At 45.8% G+C, this 18543-nt stretch overlaps 2 protein-coding genes across 3 annotated transcripts in view; one reads left to right on the top strand and one right to left on the bottom strand.

Annotated features, from left to right (window-relative positions):
• Nucleotides 1-1451, bottom strand: part of LOC119187729 (unconventional myosin-IXb-like) — a 65250-nt gene extending 63799 nt beyond the window's left edge. For both annotated transcript variants that reach the window (XM_075894177.1, XM_037435809.2), the window contains exon 1: nucleotides 1206-1451. The gene's annotated coding sequence lies outside the window, so the exon portion shown is untranslated. The remainder of the gene's footprint in view (nucleotides 1-1205) is intronic.
• Nucleotides 1452-8412: 6961 nt separating this feature from the next.
• On the top strand, nucleotides 8413-18243 carry LOC119187741 (U3 small nucleolar ribonucleoprotein MPP10). The gene is made up of 10 exons (XM_037435816.2): nucleotides 8413-8686; nucleotides 8842-9463; nucleotides 9741-9835; nucleotides 11248-11332; nucleotides 12040-12181; nucleotides 12788-12960; nucleotides 13209-13361; nucleotides 16075-16182; nucleotides 16915-17139; nucleotides 18074-18243. Exons 1-10 carry the CDS (start codon nucleotides 8559-8561, stop codon nucleotides 18221-18223), a joined length of 1881 nt encoding a protein of 626 aa, XP_037291713.2. The 5' UTR covers nucleotides 8413-8558; the 3' UTR covers nucleotides 18224-18243.
• The last annotated feature ends 300 nt before the right edge of the window (nucleotides 18244-18543 follow it).

Genomic DNA, 18543 nt, shown 5'->3' with positions numbered 1-18543 from the left:
AGGCGTGACATTTTTACGAGTGGCCTCGTTTTATTTTAATGGCTCTTTCCGTCGCCTGAAACAGTACAGACGCGCGCTGTACGTCTCATCGGACGCCTAATGGGTCGTGAAATTCCTGGCGCCGCTCCAGACCGGGCCACAAGTGGTCCAGGGAGGAGAAGAAAAAAACGCGACGAAAAATTCATAACACACGGTGGCTTTAAAGAGGGCGTCATTTTTGACACCCTGCATTGGGAGTGCCTGAACTTTACAAGGAAGTCGAATGTTACACAAAAGCATAAGCGACCGCGATGACGCCACGCTTACAAAAAAGGAGAGTCAAACTGACAGCTCGTGTGACGGAAGGACATCTGACCGCCATCGAGAAAGCGTGAGCCTCCCAGCAGGACTCGGGCACTGGACGAGCAAGGCTAAACCATCGTCCTGCCCATCAAGCACAACACCGAGAATCTCGCTGCACGCTTTATCAAAACCAGCGAAGACTTTATAACGCGATTCAACGACGCGATTGTGACACGATAAGGCATCTTGAAGGCAGAACCAGGGAAGCACGAGGCGGCGGCGCTCGGCGGAACTGTAGGCGCTCCGACAGCGGATGCTAGTGCCTCACACGCCTTGAGAAGACAGCGCCAAGGAAAGGCTGAAACGCTTTTGTTACCGGTCGCCAACTAACCCCGAAGATCTCGATCAACTGACTCGATTTTGAGAACAGATGTCTACAATGAAGAGAGATACCAGCTCGCCACAAGACAAGCCAGTAGCAACTGCCGCGCCTGCCGGCTGCGGCAGCAGTCGCCGAGCTGCGAACTTGTTCGGGCCGCCGTCAACAAGCTCCCCTCGAGTCGCAAAACGACGAGCCAATACTCGTCTGTCGGTTATCAGAGCTCATCGGGAGCAACGCCTAAAAGCCGGTATAGAGCGACCGTCTTTCGCTGTCTTTTAGTGGCACATGGACGAGGAAATTTCGGGCCTGTCCACGCCGCACTGCCGAATTGGACGTGTATGTGCGTGCGTTCGTAGCGACCGCGGAACTCGACTTTGCGATCCGACTGCCCGCACGGATGGTATGGACGGCGCGACCACCGTTGAGAGGACCCGTCGTGGCCTGTAGTACAAAACAGAATGCCTGCTCTAGCTACAGGCTTTTGGGGTGCCGACTAATAGCCACGATAACCGCGAATGTGCGTGAAAAAAACGGCACTTACCAGTCGGATCTTGAATCGAGGCTAGTGGGTCTTCTTTCGCGTAGCAAGTATCCATTCTTCGGGTGGAGCGTAGCATAGGACATTGATCGTTTCGTGTGGCGACGTTCCAATCACTCGCAATATCCAAAGGCCACGCACCGATATTCGACACACATTCCTCGTAAAAAACAAAAACAAGGGTCAGCCCCAAACCTTCAGTTGTCAACGCCTGAGTCAATGGCACGCACGCATCGACCTGCGCATGCGCAAGTTTCTAGGCGTACGTCATGTCCGACGAGCGCGGAAGTTTCTGGGTTCGCGAGTTACGTTTCGTCTGCTCTGCCGAAGCCCAACCGCGGTGTGCCCGCGCTGTACGCAACTTGGCGTTTACCACTGCCGTTTCTCAATGTTTTCGGCAGCTAGTAAGAGGAGGCGTTAACTAAACAATCAGACTGTTTATTCAAAAAATGTGCCGACACTCAGTTGCCTCTCTTATGCAAGAAAATCGGAGAGCACCCTTACGTGGCACTCTGACGAAACATATGCGGTAAACCAGGATGTCACGACCCGTGAATGTTCGGGAGCTGTTCTCGTTTCTCGTGCGACAGCGAAAAGGTGCACATATCATCGCTATATGATTCCACGATATATTTCGGGACTTCCGCATCCGAGATGCCTTCCTCGTCAGTCCGAACGGCAAGAACGTTGGCATGCATCCTCGTGTAAGGCGCGTTGATGGCGTTTTTACACTCATGTTCAACCTGACCTTGCGCCTCATGCGGGCCCCAAATTATACGCGTTAGCTGCGCAGTTGAGCTGCGAGGAAAGGCGTCGTGTTTACAAAAAAAAAAATAAATGAAATGAACATCGGCACAACCTCCGGTGTTGGTGTCGCGCTCCCCTCGCTCGCCCGTCTCCTGCGTCACATACAGACGTGTTGCACCGTTTCAGTTTTCCTGCACCTTTCTTCCTTCGCAAGCCTCAGTTACAGAGAGAAAGAGAGAGAGCAGGTCCGGAAGCAGCGCTGTCAACGCGCGGATAAGACGACGTACGCGTACATTAAAAAAACATAAATAAAATATAAAGCGCCAGTTCCACGGGTATAGCGTGACGGTCTCCCCAGTATCGCGCAGTTTTCGGGATCTCCCAAGCAACGCCGACACAGGCCGCGCTATGGGGTTTTTTTTTTTTTTTTTTCCTCCTCCTGCCCGGACTGTTTTCTTTCCCGAGTGACAGCAGGACGGGACTTAAGATTTTCACCAGACAGCCTCCAAGCACAGCCCCTCAACACTGTGTTTTGTTTTGAATAAGTTTTTATTATTGTTCTTGTTATCACTTTGTCCTTTTTTTTTCACTATAGCACTAACAGTGCTTCAAAAAGAGGCAAGAGGAACGACTGCAAATTATCTCGACTGTTCGCAAGATTAGATTACCCTCTTGAATCAAATGGGACGCAATGCCAGAGGCACCGCAACAAGAAAAACCGAAAAAATTGATTGATTTATATGAGGGGTTTAACGTCCCAAAACCACCATACGAGAGACTCCATAGTGTAGTATGGCTCTGGAAATTTCGACCAGCTGGTGTTGTTTGACGTGCACTTAAATCAGAGCACACGGGCCTACAGCATTTTCACCTCCATTGAAAATGCAGCCGGGATTCGATTCCGCGACCTGCGGGTCAGCAGCCGAGTATCTTAACCACTAGAACACCGTGGCTGGGTGGAAACAAAAAAAAAAACCTTCTATACGTACAACGTCCAGCGTAAATGGGCCCTTTTTATTTCAGCAATATCCTGTTGTACCCATGTCGTTAATTTCATTGATACAGATAACAGTGTCAACGTACACAGTGCGCGCACTTGAGTCAATAGATTCGATCAGCAAACAAAGGGTCGATGGCTAATCAATGCATTGGCAAGTCTATACCAGAATTAACGCCGACGTATACACACAGTCGCATATCCTAATTATAAGGTTGAGTTGGTCAAAGAGTACGTGTTTTAGAAATATCTCTCATTCACACAATGATGGCACGCATAGTAATATAATTTTCGCGATAACAAGCCAGCTCAAATGAAAACGCAGTTGATTTCGTGAAACTAGTTATAATATCAAAGCGGGTGCAGAATTTGACCGCCTCATATATGTCTCGTTTGTGTCCTGCTGACATACATGACTTAATTATATATTCTACGTATGTATGGTAACATAACCACATATAACAATAATGTTATTTGGTGCTGCGGCCGAAGGCCCCGCGGCGAATGCCTCCTATTTTTCTAGGAGCCTTGCCACGGTATACCTGCCTGATAAGAAACCTGCAAGGATACTATAGCCCGCGTGCCCCGCCGCTGTGATCTAGTAGTTATAGCCCTCAACTGCTAATTCGAAGGTCGCGCGATCGAATCCCGACTGCATTTATGACGTTAGAAAACCCCAGGTGGACGAAATTTCCGGAGTCCTCCACCACAACGTCTCTCAGATCGTGGTTTTGGGACGTACGACCCCATATATTATTACTATACTGCATGTCAGCGCGCTTGCATAATGCTGTCCATGAACGCGAGCTGAAACAACTTTTTAGAAGAAAAAAAAAACTGAAGATATATGACTCGTTCGTACACACATGCATCTCTTTTCGGTGCAACCATTCATGACGCGCTTTGCGTGACTTGCTGCGCTACAACTTCAGCACTCGCCGGAGCACTCGATTGCATGTGATCATTATCACGACCATCATTCGTGCGTCGTGCTTTTCATTAGGTCACGCACTTAATTGCTACACGTGCTCGCTTTTCTTATCTGTACTGATAAACTCACAGGCGCGAGACAATGATTGCTCACGAGGGCAGCACTTCACTAATTCCGATCTTATCGCGCACACAGACAGCCGTCTGCGTGGATGATGGCTGCTCGTTGCAATCGTCGATAGTTCAAAAGAATTGAAAAAGGAAGAATATGCTCACGCCGTAATCGACAAGCTCGAGGGATTCACTGCCTCATATAGTACTATAGTGCACGCATTGCCCTATAGGCACTAGACAGCGTGTTTATTTTTCGTTTTTTTTTTCGATGTACGGTGTAATGAACGCACGATATATGATTTTTGGGTTTCCTGTGGCAAATCCAGCCACTCATTTTAGGGAGCGGGGGGGGGGGGTCGCATGAAGTAAAACCGGGGAGAGGGTCTCGGCTTTTGTTTTTAGTAGTTGCTCCATCACGGCACAAATACTGTTAATTTGTGCTCACACTGAAGGTCCCACTCATTTGTTCTAATCGGTGATATGAGGTAGACGACAGACATTGAAGAGAGAGGGTGATGGCCCATAGCGCCCCTTCCCCCCTCTCTGGATCCGCCATTGCCTGTGCCCGCTTTTGTCTGCCTTCCTTCATGTGTTTCAGACGTTATTTAACAAAAAAAAAAAAAACCAACCGGACATTAACAAGCGTGTTCAAGAGCGGGGGTAGAAGGGGGCAGAGGGTACGTGTGGTGCGACCTAAGAGAGGGGCGCCAAGTCAAAGCCAGTCCCATACATAGACATGATAGGAAGGGGGGCACTGGGACGACCCTTTGCCTCTCCCTGAAGGGAAACACTGCACCCGCCCATACACATAATTGATGAAACAGCGAAGCTGTTGTGAAAGGTGTCTTAAAATTATAATGCACAGCAAGCTCCGAAGAGAGCAGCGTTTCGAGATAGGTAATAGTGGACTTCAAGTTGTAAAAGACTATGTCTACATAGGGCAGGTAATAATAACCGGGGAGCCGATACCACGAAGTTGAAGTAACTCGAAGAATAAGAATGGGGTGGAGCATATTTGGCAAACACCCTAAAATTATGACAGGTAGATTGCCAGTATCCCTCAAGAGGAAGGTATATAACAGCTGTATCTTGCCGGTACTTAGCTACGGAGCAGAAACCTGGAGACTTACAAAGAGGGTTCAGCTTAAATCGAGGACGACGCAGCGAGCAATGGAAAGAAAAATGGTAGGTGTAACCTTAAGAGACAAGAAGAGAGCAGAGTGGATTAGGGAACAAACGGGGGTCAAGGATGTCATAGTTGAAATCAAGAAGAGGAAATTGACATGTGCCGGGCATGTAGCGCGTAGACAGGATAACGGCTGGTCATTAAGGGTAACTGACTGGATTCCCGGAGAAGGCGAGCGGGTTAGGGGGAGACGGAAGGTTAGGTGGGCAGATGAGATTAAGAAGTTTGCGGGTATAAATTGGCAGCAGCAAGCACAGGACCGAGTTAACTGGCGGAACATGGGAAATGCCTTCGTCCTGCAGTGGACGTGTGGTCAGGCTGATGATGATCTGAAGCCAAATGCGTGTCGGTCGACTGGTGTGATATGCAACGGTTAGCAGTGGCCGTACGAGCGGCCGAAGACAGTTTTCTTGACGTGCGTACTGCGAGGTGTGCGCCCGTGTTCAGCGATGCGTAGAACCCGATCAGGGAACCGACGCGCAGCTCACTGGAGGACTCGGCAATCTATTATTATTATTATTATTAAGTTATATATCTTGCGAATACGCATCGTTTCTTTCTTTCAGTACTGCTCGCCTTTCCCTCATCTGCAACACACACGGTCGCCGTATTTCCTCCTATATACTCATTGTGCAAAACAAAAATACAAAGAAAATAAGAGGAAAAGAAAAGAAACAACGCTTGAAGGAATATCCAGAGAAAGCTAGCATGTCGTTGCGGCTAAAAAGGAGGCCGCGCGCGCACGTCCTTGACGTCACAAAAGAAAACGTGACGCGTGAAGCCAAGGTTTCCGCGTGCAGTGCCGTAACCATTTCCGATTTAGGGAGGCCCACCGCCGCGTAATTGCACGCGGCGGCGGCGGCGCGACCGATTGACGCGTTTGTTGTTGTTCAAACGGTAGCGAAAGGTCCCGCGTATGAAAGTTTCGTGTATTTGCGACCTTTATGCGCATGCTGTAAATATCTTAATTGAGACTTGAATCATGCAGGGTCGGCACCAGGATTATCTTACCCGAGGTGGGGGGGGGGGGGGGGGCACTCAGTTAGTTTACTTCCTGAGGGGGAGGGGAACTTCCATTGTGTTATGATGACTATGTTCCCTCTTGGGGGGGGGGGCAATGGGGGGCAGGCAAAAATTTTGCTCCATCCCCCTCTCCTGCCCACCCCTGGCGCCACCCTTGGAATTATGCGAGTAGCTAGCCGACCAGATATCGACGGTCATCTTGGTACAAATTTTTAGACAAACTTAGTCGGGCTGTGTGCTTGTTTGTTAGATAACTGTCTTTTTTGGCATGCGATTTGAGCAGCTACGTGTGTCTTGTCATGGGCGTCCGGAGGGATAGAGGGGCGAGGGACGGTGCGCCCCCCCCCCTTCACCAGATTTTCGATAATATTTTCTATGCAGTAGCATTAAGCTACACGGCTAGCTTAGCACTCTCGACATTCATATAAACGTTGTACGGTCATGTCACGGAAATTCGTCTACATGACCCCCCCCCCCCCCCCCCCCCCGTATTTTGCTGAGGAAACCCCTGAAAAAGGTTCTACGGACGCCCTTGGCGTCTGTAAATGGGTGCGAAACTTCATTGATTTCCGGCAAGGCGCACGTTAGCGTGCAGCAGGCGACTCCCAATTGCTCAATGATTGAGGGATTGACAAGTCGCTTGTCGAAACGTCGGCTCGACAACCTATACATGGTATATAGCGTGGTTTAACCTCTCTCTCCTTCTTTCCGTCTTCCTCATGCTCACATCCCTCGTTCTCACCATCACTTTTCTTTCCCACCCTTGCGATACTAGGCTATCCTATGTTTTACCCTCTTCTCTCCTCACATGCCTCCCCAGACGCACATCACTTAATTCTCATCACTCTCACTTCCCTTTAAACAGGACTCCCCTTGAAGAAGATAAGTCCGCTTGTTGAAACGTGAGGTCGCCACAACCCCTATTTACGGATTTTTTCATCGCAAGTTTCGATCTTCCCGTTTTTGTCATGTATAATTTCATCATCATCATCAGCAGCAGCAGCAGTAGCAGCAGCCTGACTAATTCAATCACGTTGGGACAAAGCTAGGCCTCTCCTATGTTCCGTCAATCAACTCGGTCCTGTGCTTGCTGCTGCCACGTTATACCCACAAACTTCCTAATCTCACCTGCCCACCTAACTTTCTGTCTCCAATTCACTGGGCCCGCTTGCCGATCTCTGTTATCTTCTTGTCCCCCAGGGTTAACATTTTCCTTTCCATTGCTCGCTGCATCCCCAACTTAAGTTGAACCCTCTTTATAATCATCTAGGTTTCTGCTCGGTAGGTTAGGACTAATTCAATCACGTTGGGACAAAGCTAGGCCTCTCCTATGTTCCGTCAATCAACTCGGTCCTGTGCTTGCTGCTGCCACGTTATACCCACAAACTTCCTAATCTCACCTGCCCACCTAACTTTCTGTCTCCAATTCACTGGGCCCGCTTGCCGATCTCTGTTATCTTCTTGTCCCCCAGGGTTAACATTTTCCTTTCCATTGCTCGCTGCATCCCCAACTTAAGTTGAACCCTCTTTATAATCATCTAGGTTTCTGCTCGGTAGGTTAGTACCATCTATATTTTAGTATATGTATAGCAAAGTGTGGGAAAGGGAAGCGTGGTTGAGTGATATGAGGGTGCCGAGGAAGGAAAGGAGGCCGGGAAGGCCACCAGCTCAGCCTTAATTCGTACCGCTAGCAGGGCGTTAGCAGACATTTATTCCGGGGAGGGGGCACCTTTTTGATCTGAAGTGCAGGCCAACGTTACTAGTGGGCCGGGCAGGCACAGGTGTTCGAGCGTCATTTTGTGATCTATGTGCTCTGGCAAAAAAAAAAAAAAACATAAAAGAAAACAAATACGAGGGTGGGGGTTGGGGGTATACTCTCTTTTCTGATGATTTCCGAAATCTGACCCATCGAACTCAAACAGGTGGAAATGGTGCGTCCATAGCTTGGAAATCGCGGCATCCATGATTTTATTGAGCTGAAGACCAGTACTACATATAAGTTGAAACATTGTCATTGCGCACATATCCTAGCTCTTTCTCGAAACATTGCGTGCAGCGCGACGCGCTACAGTCGCGGATTCAGCTCGACACCAATACGACCAATATGTCACACCAGGTGTTCTGTGGCTATACGTTTTGCTCGCGCAGGGGACGATGTCGAAATGGTTCGCTACAGGTCATTGAGCGTACTCGTCTTGATTCTAAGGGAGAAGGATGAGACAAAGACAAACACCGTGCCTAGAATATACTATTCTATGCATGCGTGCATAGGAACCTCCCTGCTGCGTGCTCACATTTTCTCAAGTCGTCGTGTACGCATTCATCGCATCGACATCGCCAGCAGCACTGTAGAGAGAAAATGGCGGCGTCCACCGAAGACGACGGCATGGAATCCACAGCACGGACTCTCGATTCCGATCAAGTGCATGTGTCCAAATGCCTCGAAGAATTTGAGTCATGCACGAAGAAACCGGAAACATTTCTCGAGTAAGTTTCAAAATGCAATTAGTGTTTACGTAAGGAAAGACAACCGGTCCAGAAAGTGAGACTGCCACATGTTCTGCTGGCGGTTCTGTTGATGCGCTTGTAGAAGTTTGTTGCTTTAACAGGCACTTTTCTTTTTTTTTTCTTCCGCGGGGCAGGGTCCAGCTGGAGGTAGCTGAAACAATGAAGAAGTTAACGAAAGATCTGTACGACGTCGTGGACCAGTGGAAAGGAAAGACAAATTCCTCACCGAAAGCAGAACTGCCGTCACTGGTTGTTGACAACTTCGATGACGAACAGATCTGGCAGCAACTGGAACTGCGAAACACTCGTCTTGTTAAGGACCTGATTTCATCGGTGTCCCGAGTGGCAACCAAGTCTACTATTAGCTTTGGCGTAGACTTGGGGGAGCAGAAAAGTCAACAGGGACACGAGAAACATGACACAGGTGACACTGACAAGTTGGATCTCGGGGACAGCGCTGCGGAAGAGGAAGATGATGAAAACGATGACTTTGACTTCTCGGATGCGTCTGAAGATGATGAAGAGACTGATGAGGAAGCCGGTGACGACAGGACTGATGGCGGTGAACACGGTCAAGCACGAGATACACAACCGTCGTCAATCGTCGATGACGCGTTCTTCCGTCTTGCCGACATGGAAGCATTTGCCGATAGGGAAGAGAAGGCCATGGATGCTCCAGGAAGTGATTCAGACGAGGACGACGACATTGATTATTTTCGTGAGCTTTCGTCGGACGAAGACGATCCAAGAGAAAAGGTAAGCGCCTGGCTTACCTCATAATTACTGGCGAATGATATAGGTGTTCGCTGCTAGACACATCAGTGTCCGAAATTGCTGTTATATTGCAGCGCTAGTCTTAAGTTCCATATGACTGTTGAACGCTTCATGTAAGCTTAAAATCCACTATCTTCACGTGCTTTGCTTATGTTGTGTAGAAACAAAATTTATGCATACATTTATGCAGAGCCAAATCATTAGTTCTTGGTATTGTAGAAAAGAACAGAAAAATTGTAACTGTAGTGTTTCTGTGCAGGGTGGCCGCAATGCTACGTACAAAGACTTTTTTGATCCCCCTGCCTCCATGCCCAACAGCGAAAATGCCAAGAATGCTGGCAAGGCTGCCACAAGGTAAGGGGATTTGGTTTTATGCATGTTTTGGAAACAAGAGCACAGTAAAAGCTTCATTCTATTGAGCTGCGGTGGTGTTGTAGAGTTCTGAGAGTCCCATAGACTGCCAAATGAACAAATGTATCGTTCATAAAAGAGATCAGCCTTGACTTTTTACAAACAAAGATAACGGAACCAAAGCTTTTTCATTTTTGGTTACATCGTGTCGGGCCACCTGTTCATTGGAGTGTTACCGAGCATGTGAGACCCCTTCTAGCTTAACTTCATTCCCCGCTAGTGTTGGCCAAAGTGAATGGTAAGAGAAAATTAGGCTATCCAATCACACAATAATTAAATAGTATTTTAGAGGCTATGGGACAATGTATAGGTGAGATGAAATAATTTGTAATAAATAAATCTCACAGCCGGTTTGCCACTAATATTGACACCGGAAGTCACTCAATTGCACTTAATAGCATTGGTAATGCCGTTTGATTACGTCTCTAAAAAAGTGAGCTGCCTTGCTTTACCACAAAGGCCCTGCCACAGTGGTCTAGTGGCTAAGGTACTCGGCTGCTGACCCGCAGGTCGCGGGATCAAATCCCGGCTGTGGCAGCTGCATTTCCGATAGAGGCGGAAATGTTGTAGGCCTGTGTACTCAGATTTGGGTGCACGTTAAAGAACCCCAGTTGGTCGAAATTTCCGGAGCCCTCCATTACGGCGTCTCTCATAATCATATGGTGGTTTTGGGACGTCCTACCCCACAAATCAATCAATTGCTTTGCCACAAAGGTCTCTCGATATACTTCAGCCACAGAGCTGTAGTTAGAGGAGCAGCTAGTTTGTGTTAGAAGCTGTTTTCCCGAGTAGATTGCACAGACATTGAATGCTTTCTGTTGCTGCTTTTGGTACGGGCTGCACCAGAAAAATATTTGCGAGGACTTTCGGTGGTGTCACATTCCAGCTTAAAGTGCTTTTGAAACCCTAATGGTCTTTGTTGTACGGTGCAGGTGTATGTGCAAGCCATGTTCAGGTTGCTTCCGATAGTATCAGTGTAACAGGGATTCACCGCAATGTAAAGTAGTATAAAACTGGCTAAGCGTAGATATTGTCTCATGGATTAAATATTTAAGACGAAGGATCGTGCCGACAGAAACATGCTAGGAAGAACTGTTGATTCCAATTATACAAGTGAAGTTTACACCAAAATACCACAATAATAAAATTGTTGTGACAGGTCAAACTAGGCTCACAACATGTGACTGGACGGCCAACTACCGTCATGAATAGAGCTAAGCTTACACTTTATTGGGGTTGCCATGTCTGGGTGCGGGGTTTTTCCATTGTAATTTTTTAAGAGTACCTTGTCCATTATACAAGTTTTGCCAGCTACTTTCTATCCTCGTTTTTCCCTCACTCCTAATTTTCTGCAGGATGAATGAACACAGAAGTACTAACCAGAATGGCACAGCAAAAGATGACGTTCAAAAATCATCTTTCGAGCAAAGCCAAGAATTTGTAAGTTTTTTCTTTTTGCTGTGTGACTTGTCTGATACACCCACTTCCTTCAAATGCAGCTGTTCAAAACTGATGTTTTAGCAGAAGAATTTCAGTCACTGCCTCTAAGATTGATAGCGCAGAGATAGTGTTTAGTTGAACATTATAAAGTGTTGTGTCTTCAAACTCAAAACTCTAAAGTGTTTGTTACACTAGCAAGGTCCTCTGCATAAATGATCAGATGCTCAATATGCAATGAAAGCAGTTTTTAGTGATTAAATAATTTATGGTGCATGTCATTATTATGATGGAAGTAATGCTGGGGTTATTTCTGTCACAGGCTGTCAAACTAAAGGAGCCACTTTAACCACATGTTTGAATTAAAGAAGCAATTGGCATTTGTTTTAGTTACTCCAGGATGTTCTAGCTCAATACTATAACACTTGACCTAGTGGCTTCTTGTACTGAACTCACCTGTCTTTCATCGTTTGCATTTGTCTGTCAAGCCTAGACGCTCATTTAGTGCTGTTTCACCGACTAGGCCAGTGAAAAATTCTTTGACTTATGTGTACCACGGTATTGCCGTCTGAAGAATGCTAAAAACTACAATCATTACCTTCTCTTTCATTTGCTCAAGCAAAAGCACAAATGTGCTCTGAAAATCTGTTGTGTGTACGACTGCTTGCTTTTGTTGACCTGAAACTTTGAATGCTTGTCTACCTGTGCAGATTAAGAAAAAAATCAAGCAGTTTGAGGAACGAAACCTCGAGCCACGACCATGGCGACTCCAGGGAGAGGTAGAAGCTACCGCAAGACCTGAAAACAGTCTGCTGCAGGAGCACATCCAATTCGATCATGCGACGAGACAGCGTAAGTACAGATAAAGTTATTCTAACTAAGCTGCAGCAGTCATCCTATGGCTACTAATTAAGGAGCATTAAACATGCCAATCTGTGAGCTTGTATCTAGAGTGTGCAAGGTCATTCACCCTTTATTCCAGCAAAGTTAGACTAAATAAAGTCAAGACTCCATATATTATTCTTGAGATCACTTGTTAGAAGAGATAAGCACTCGTCGTTACCTTTTGAGAGGTCACTGGTGTTTTAGGGTTGTGCATATGGCACTAAATGCTAGTTTAGCAAATAAAGAAAAAATCATAAATTCTTTATGATTGTCGTGGTGCCATAAGTGTACTGGTGATGACCTGAATTCTGTCATAAATGAAAGTTAGCACACTGTACTCTAAGACGCTGTGGGTGCAGTATTACTTTGACGCTGATGGGTCATTGGTGCTTCGTTACACTATTATCGCACCATGCATACCGATTACTCAGCTCCTCACTTCATTGAATTGGGACTGGTGTTAAGAATGTGCGTGGCAGTAATCTGGCCACTGTCCTTTCTGGTAATAATCATTGCAGCTGAAGTGTGGTGTCTTGCACAGTGCATGCGAACAGCTTGGTGCTCTGTTTGCAGCTGTTGCCATCACTGATGAGACTACAAAGTGCTTAGAGGACGTGATACTGCAGAGGATACGAGACAAAGCCTGGGATGACGTTGAACGAAAGACTAGGCCAACGGAGGAACCATTTGAGCTGCGCCGACGGGTCACACTGGATCAAGAGAAAAGCAAACTCAGTTTAGCACAGGTATCTATATTCATTTAAAATTTAAAAAAAAAAGGAGGGGGGGGGGGTGAAGGAAGTTTTATGTTTACTGTCAAGCATAATTGTGATTGTTTGAAGATTAATTGTGGGTTCAACTTGCACGGCACTATTTGCATTGAATTACTGTTAACCGGCATGGGTGAAAATGTTATGTGCCCTTTGAACTGCCGTGAGTTTCTTGCAGCTTTGAGACTTATTTTAATGCATATTTGCACCCTTTGTACCACTAGGTTTACGAACAGCAGTTCCTGGAGAAGCAGAAGGCCGCTGATGAAGACGCACCTCCCAAAGAGAATCCTGCCCACGTTGAGATTCGAACAGCCATGCGGGACTTGTTCACAAAGCTGGATGCATTGTCCAACTTCCACATGATGCCAAAGCCTGTAAGTTTTGTGTATTTACATTTAGGGTGCTGCTTTCTAGCTGTTTAATACAGCTTAGCGTGGGTCTAGCACTCCTTCAAAAAAGCAGTCTGCTTAACTAAAAGCTCCCCAAAATACCTTCTTATTGTAACACTCTTAGCTCTAGTTTGACACAGGTGTAGAAAAATAATGTAAAAATACTTGCATCCTAATTGCTAAGATACTTTGGAAAATGTACTGTTTTGTCTGGATAAATGATACCGTATATACTCGTGTAAGGGCCGCCCTCGTGTAAGGGCCGCACCCCAACTTTGAAAGCGGATATTTCGAAAAAAAAAAAACAAAAGTTCAAAATGTCCCGCCAGAAAAGTGTAGTTAGTTCATTTACAGCCAGATGGCGCTGCACGCTTTTCCGCTTTTATTCTACTTCCGCCGACGCGCCGACCACGCTGTTGACAGCGCGCCGCCATATTTGCCTTGTGCGGCCTCTTTGTTGGCATCGTTCCTAGCATCGTGTCGATACGTTGGCAGCGCGACTTCAGATCGGTGTCGTCGGTGTCACTTTGTTGGTTGTAGTGAACCCTGCAGAAGCCAGCGCACGTGACGGACGATGGGCCGGCATCTGAGATCATTCACTGCAGCATTTAAGCTGCAAGTGATTGACTATGCCGAGGAGCACGGGAAGCGGGAAGCTGGACGAAAGTACGACGTCGATGAGAAGCGCGTGCGTTACTGGATGAATCAGAAAGATGCCCTCGCCGCTACTAACAGGAGCCGAAAGGCGTTTCGCGGGAAAAAGTGCAAGTACCCGCAACTCGAAAGCGAGCTCGTCAACTACGTCGTCGACACACGAAGGGACGGCTACGCCGTATCGACTGACATGATACGCGTCAAAGCCCTCAGCATCGCTCGCCACATGGAAATACCCCCGGCACAATTCAAGGCAAGTCGGGGCTGGGCTACGCGGTTTATGAACCGTAACCAGCTTTCTATTCGGCGCCGAACGACGATTTGCCAAAAACTGCCGCGCGAGTACGAAGACCACGTCATTAAGTTTCATCGCTTCGTGAATGCTCTCAGGAGGGAGCATGAATACGACCTGTCCCAAATTGGGAATGCGGACCAGACACCTGTGTGGTTCGATGCACCGGAAAGCACCACAGTGGATTTAAAAGGTGCGAAAAGTGTGTCTGTGCGCACGACTGGTGCAGAACGCCAAAGGTGCACTGTGATGTTGTGCATCACGGCAGACGGCAGGAGGCTTCCGCCGTACGTCGTATTTAAAAGGAAGACTCTCCCAAAAGAGAAGTTCCCTCAGGGAATCGTCGTACGTGCGCAAGAGAAGGGCTGGATGTCCGAGGAACTGGTCGTTGACTGGATTAAGACCGTCTGGGCAAACAGACCTGGAGGGCTGTTACAACGGAAAGCCCTCCTTGTTTTGGACAGCTTTAGGGGCCACTTGACCGACCGCGTCAAGAACCGAGTTGCCGCAACTCGTACGGACTTGGCCGTCATTCCCGGTGGCCTGACGAGTGTGCTGCAGCCGCTCGACGTATGCGTCAACAGACCATTCAAAGTGGAATTTCGCCGATGTTACTCTGAATGGATGGCTGGAGGCGTCCACGAGAAGACCCCTACAGGACGGCTGAAGCGGGCGTCGCTCCAACAGGTGTGTGAATGGATTTTGAATGCGTGGCGTGCCATGTCAGTAGAAGTAGTTGCTAAAAGCTTCAAGGTAACGGGAATTTCGAACTCCATGAACGGCACCGAAGATGACCGTCTCTGGGAAGACGCGGACGCCGAGGCGAGCTCCTCCGAGAACGAGGACAGCGAAATGGAATCCGAATAAAAACATTTCTGGCATGTCATTTGTGACTCTTGCACTCTGCTACTGTTGCATAAACAGTACAGACCTTTGGCCTGTACTGCCTGTACTAAATCGGCCTGATTCGTGTAAGGGCCGCACCTAGCAAAATTTTCGAAAAAAAAGTGCGGCCCTTACACGAGTATATACGGTATGCCAGTATAATGTTATAGAACATTAGAACTGTTCTAACAACAATCACCCAATACATTAACTTTTTCTCTTGACAAAATAATTGTTATAACATACTTAAATGTATAGTATACCTTAAAATGTTGTTGGCTTGATTGGTAAAGCAATTTTTCATAGACCTAAGAGCAGCACGAAATTGCTAGGGAAGCTAATGTGTCTTTTTTTTTTTAAGAGAAAGCTTCACAATTAAAGAATTTCCTTGCCAGGGGTCATAGCTGAATAGAACACATCTTTGAAGTGGTTGCTATGACAATTTTTGTGTTCCTTTTTCGAAACTTCTCCACTTCTTAGATTTCTGCAACACATTTTGCCATATTTACACGACTGTACCCGAGCTTCTGCCAGATTTTTTTCTATCTGAAGTCGACTTTCATGTTACAATGAATGAATGAATGAATGAATGAATAACAATACTTTATTTTCACGTTACAATCGAATGCCTGAATTCAAGTTGTCTAAAAAGTGCAATGATGCGCACAATTCTTCTTTCTTTTTCTGTATACAATGAAAGGTCACCCCTCGCATTCATTACGATTGTGGTGTCATTACAGTCTAGTATGTATGGTAAATGTGAATTGAATGCATATTTTTATACGAGCTGCCATTTTGCCTGATTCATTTGATGCATACATATAACATAATTATGAACAATTTTTCATCCTGTTATTACTCTCGCAGGTTTCAGCTGAGGTGAAGGTAGTGAGCAATCTTCCATCATTGAGCGTAGAAGAGGTGACTCCAGTAGGAGTGAGCGACGCTTCCCTCCTGGCACCTCAGGAGGTCAAGGTAAGAAAGTTAGCCGCACTTGAATTGTCAAACGTGTACATATTAGCAGAGGGCTGGAATTTGCAAGTGCTCTGTGGGTTTTTGGAGCCCTGCCATTTTGCTAACACAGCCTGGTGTTACAAGTATTTTATAGTAAGTTCTTACAATGTAGTAATTAACCTCCTTGCATGCATTTTGGCACCATACTACGCATCAAACATGCTGCTTGTGTAAGGTTGATTGACTGATGCCATAATTTCTTACGATTCTGCACCGGCTTTTTACATTTCAGAAACAAGTAGGCTTACTCAATGCTCTTTTATTTTATGCATTTAGAGTACTTTAAAGAAATATATATATATATTTTTTACAAACTTATTATGGTGCTACTTTGTAGCACTTGCCGTGGTAAATTTAAATCTATACATCTGTGTGTGCAGATATTCTTACTGACTTGTCTCTGCACTCTGCTCTGCGAGGTTTCCTATCAAGTGAGCACGCTAGAATGCTTGTCGGCTGTAGGTTGACGCACATTTACATCGACTGCTCACCAATATGATGAAGTAGTAGGCCACCAAGAACATTTTGCTGTGAAATCGTTATCTTTTTGTTGTGTTTTGTAGCTTTTGCTCACCTTGCATATTTATGCAGCTATTGTTTATTGGTTTGTTTCTTGCATGGTTGTTTGGTTTACGTATGTTACTTTGTCTGCTCTGACATGATTTGTATGTCCAATAAAAAAATTCGTTCCAGACCAAGCCAAAGAGAGAGCTTGTCTCCAAGGGCGAGAGGACTCGCACACAGAAGCTCAGAGAACGAAGGCTTAAGAAAGCTCTCCAGAAACGCCGAGCTGCCAAGGCTAATAACAAGGCTGGCAAAGTCTCTGAAGAAAAGAGGAAAGTGATCAAGGCAACCAATACAGAGCTTGCCAAACCTGTCAAGGGTTCAAAATCAGCCAAGGGTTCTAAAGCCGTCAAGGTATGTCTGCTTGAAACGGTGCTCTGCAGACTTTCGTAGGTTTTGTACACCGTAGTACGATTTGGACAATACTGGCTATTTTGCTATACCACTAAAATAAATATTAAGTGGGCAGAGATTCTGTACGGAAAATGTGGTACACTGTTGATATGTTAAGATGTATCAGGTTTATGGTAAAAATGCCTAGTGTTCACATGTCTGATATTGTTTAAATATCTTTGGATTGGTCAGGAGACTGAAGTCCATGATAGTGTACAAACATTTTGTAGTAAAATATCTTTGCCTACTGAGCAACCTTTTCAAAAAAGATTGTTGTGGTTTTCATTGCTGAATTGAACCATTATAAAACAAAAATGGATATAAATGAACTTTTACAAATGTATTACAAGTTAAGCGGAAATCAGCCAATTTTTAGTTTAGTTTAGTATCACTGTGTGCAGTTGTAAAGAATGTTTAATACAAAGACAGTATTTATTGTGTTTGATTCTATTTTATCACAGCAGAGAGACTAAAATGAAATGGTACTGCTGGGGGAGCCAAATGCTGTTGTAGCGCGTGTCATTACACATAGCGTTTTAAAGACACATTCACACGAAGAAATATGGAAAAGTCTGTTATGGGATGCTTATGGGGGCATCTGTTACTTTGCTTTAGCATGACCATTGCTTAATCAGGGAGCAAACTTTCATGTGCTAGCACTGGAAGTGTGTGCTGACTGAACTGCAAACTGTGTGCAAGAGCTCCCTTACGTATTTAGTATGCCAGAAGCACTAAATTGAAATGCAATTTAAATGCATTATGAAAATAACAGTGTAGCTTAGCGTAATGCTGATGGAAATGTACGTTGCCAATATTTATGTTCCCTGTGCGTATGTTCTCATAATACGGTTAGGTATTGCACCGACTGCTTGTTGATTTTTGCCCAATTTTTCAGGGAAAAAGTGACAAGTGGGCAGAGAAGAGCCTCTCCTCATCGAAGAAGTTCTTTGAGCGGCTTCAGGATCAAGTTACATCTGCTGTTGCACCAGCAAAGAAAAAAACAAAAAAGAAAGATGCTGTTGTTGCTGCTAATTTTAAACTGTAAATAAATGTATATAACATTCATCGTCTTGCCTGTATTTAGTCTGCACAAAGTCTATTTTGCTGTATAATGCGTACATAATTAAATTGTATTGACATACACATTTTATAACAGCGAGACAGAGAAATAGCATAATTCACTTGTTTTATGCATACCATCATCTATTCACATGATGTCATTTTTTTTTTACTTCTTGGACATGAAGAAAGCTATGAAGCATTTGGGAGAATGTGGGTCAATAAATGTTCATCAGGCTGCCACAGCTCGTAGGTTGACCTTGCTTCATCTTCGTAATATGTATCACAGGCAATGCTTGGGTGCCT

Source organism: Rhipicephalus microplus, chromosome 1, assembly GCF_043290135.1.
Source record: "Rhipicephalus microplus isolate Deutch F79 chromosome 1, USDA_Rmic, whole genome shotgun sequence".
In the NCBI taxonomy this organism is placed as follows: domain Eukaryota; kingdom Metazoa; phylum Arthropoda; class Arachnida; order Ixodida; family Ixodidae; genus Rhipicephalus; species Rhipicephalus microplus.
Note: the sequence above shows the minus strand (reverse complement) of the source record. Positions and strands in the feature narration are given on the sequence as shown.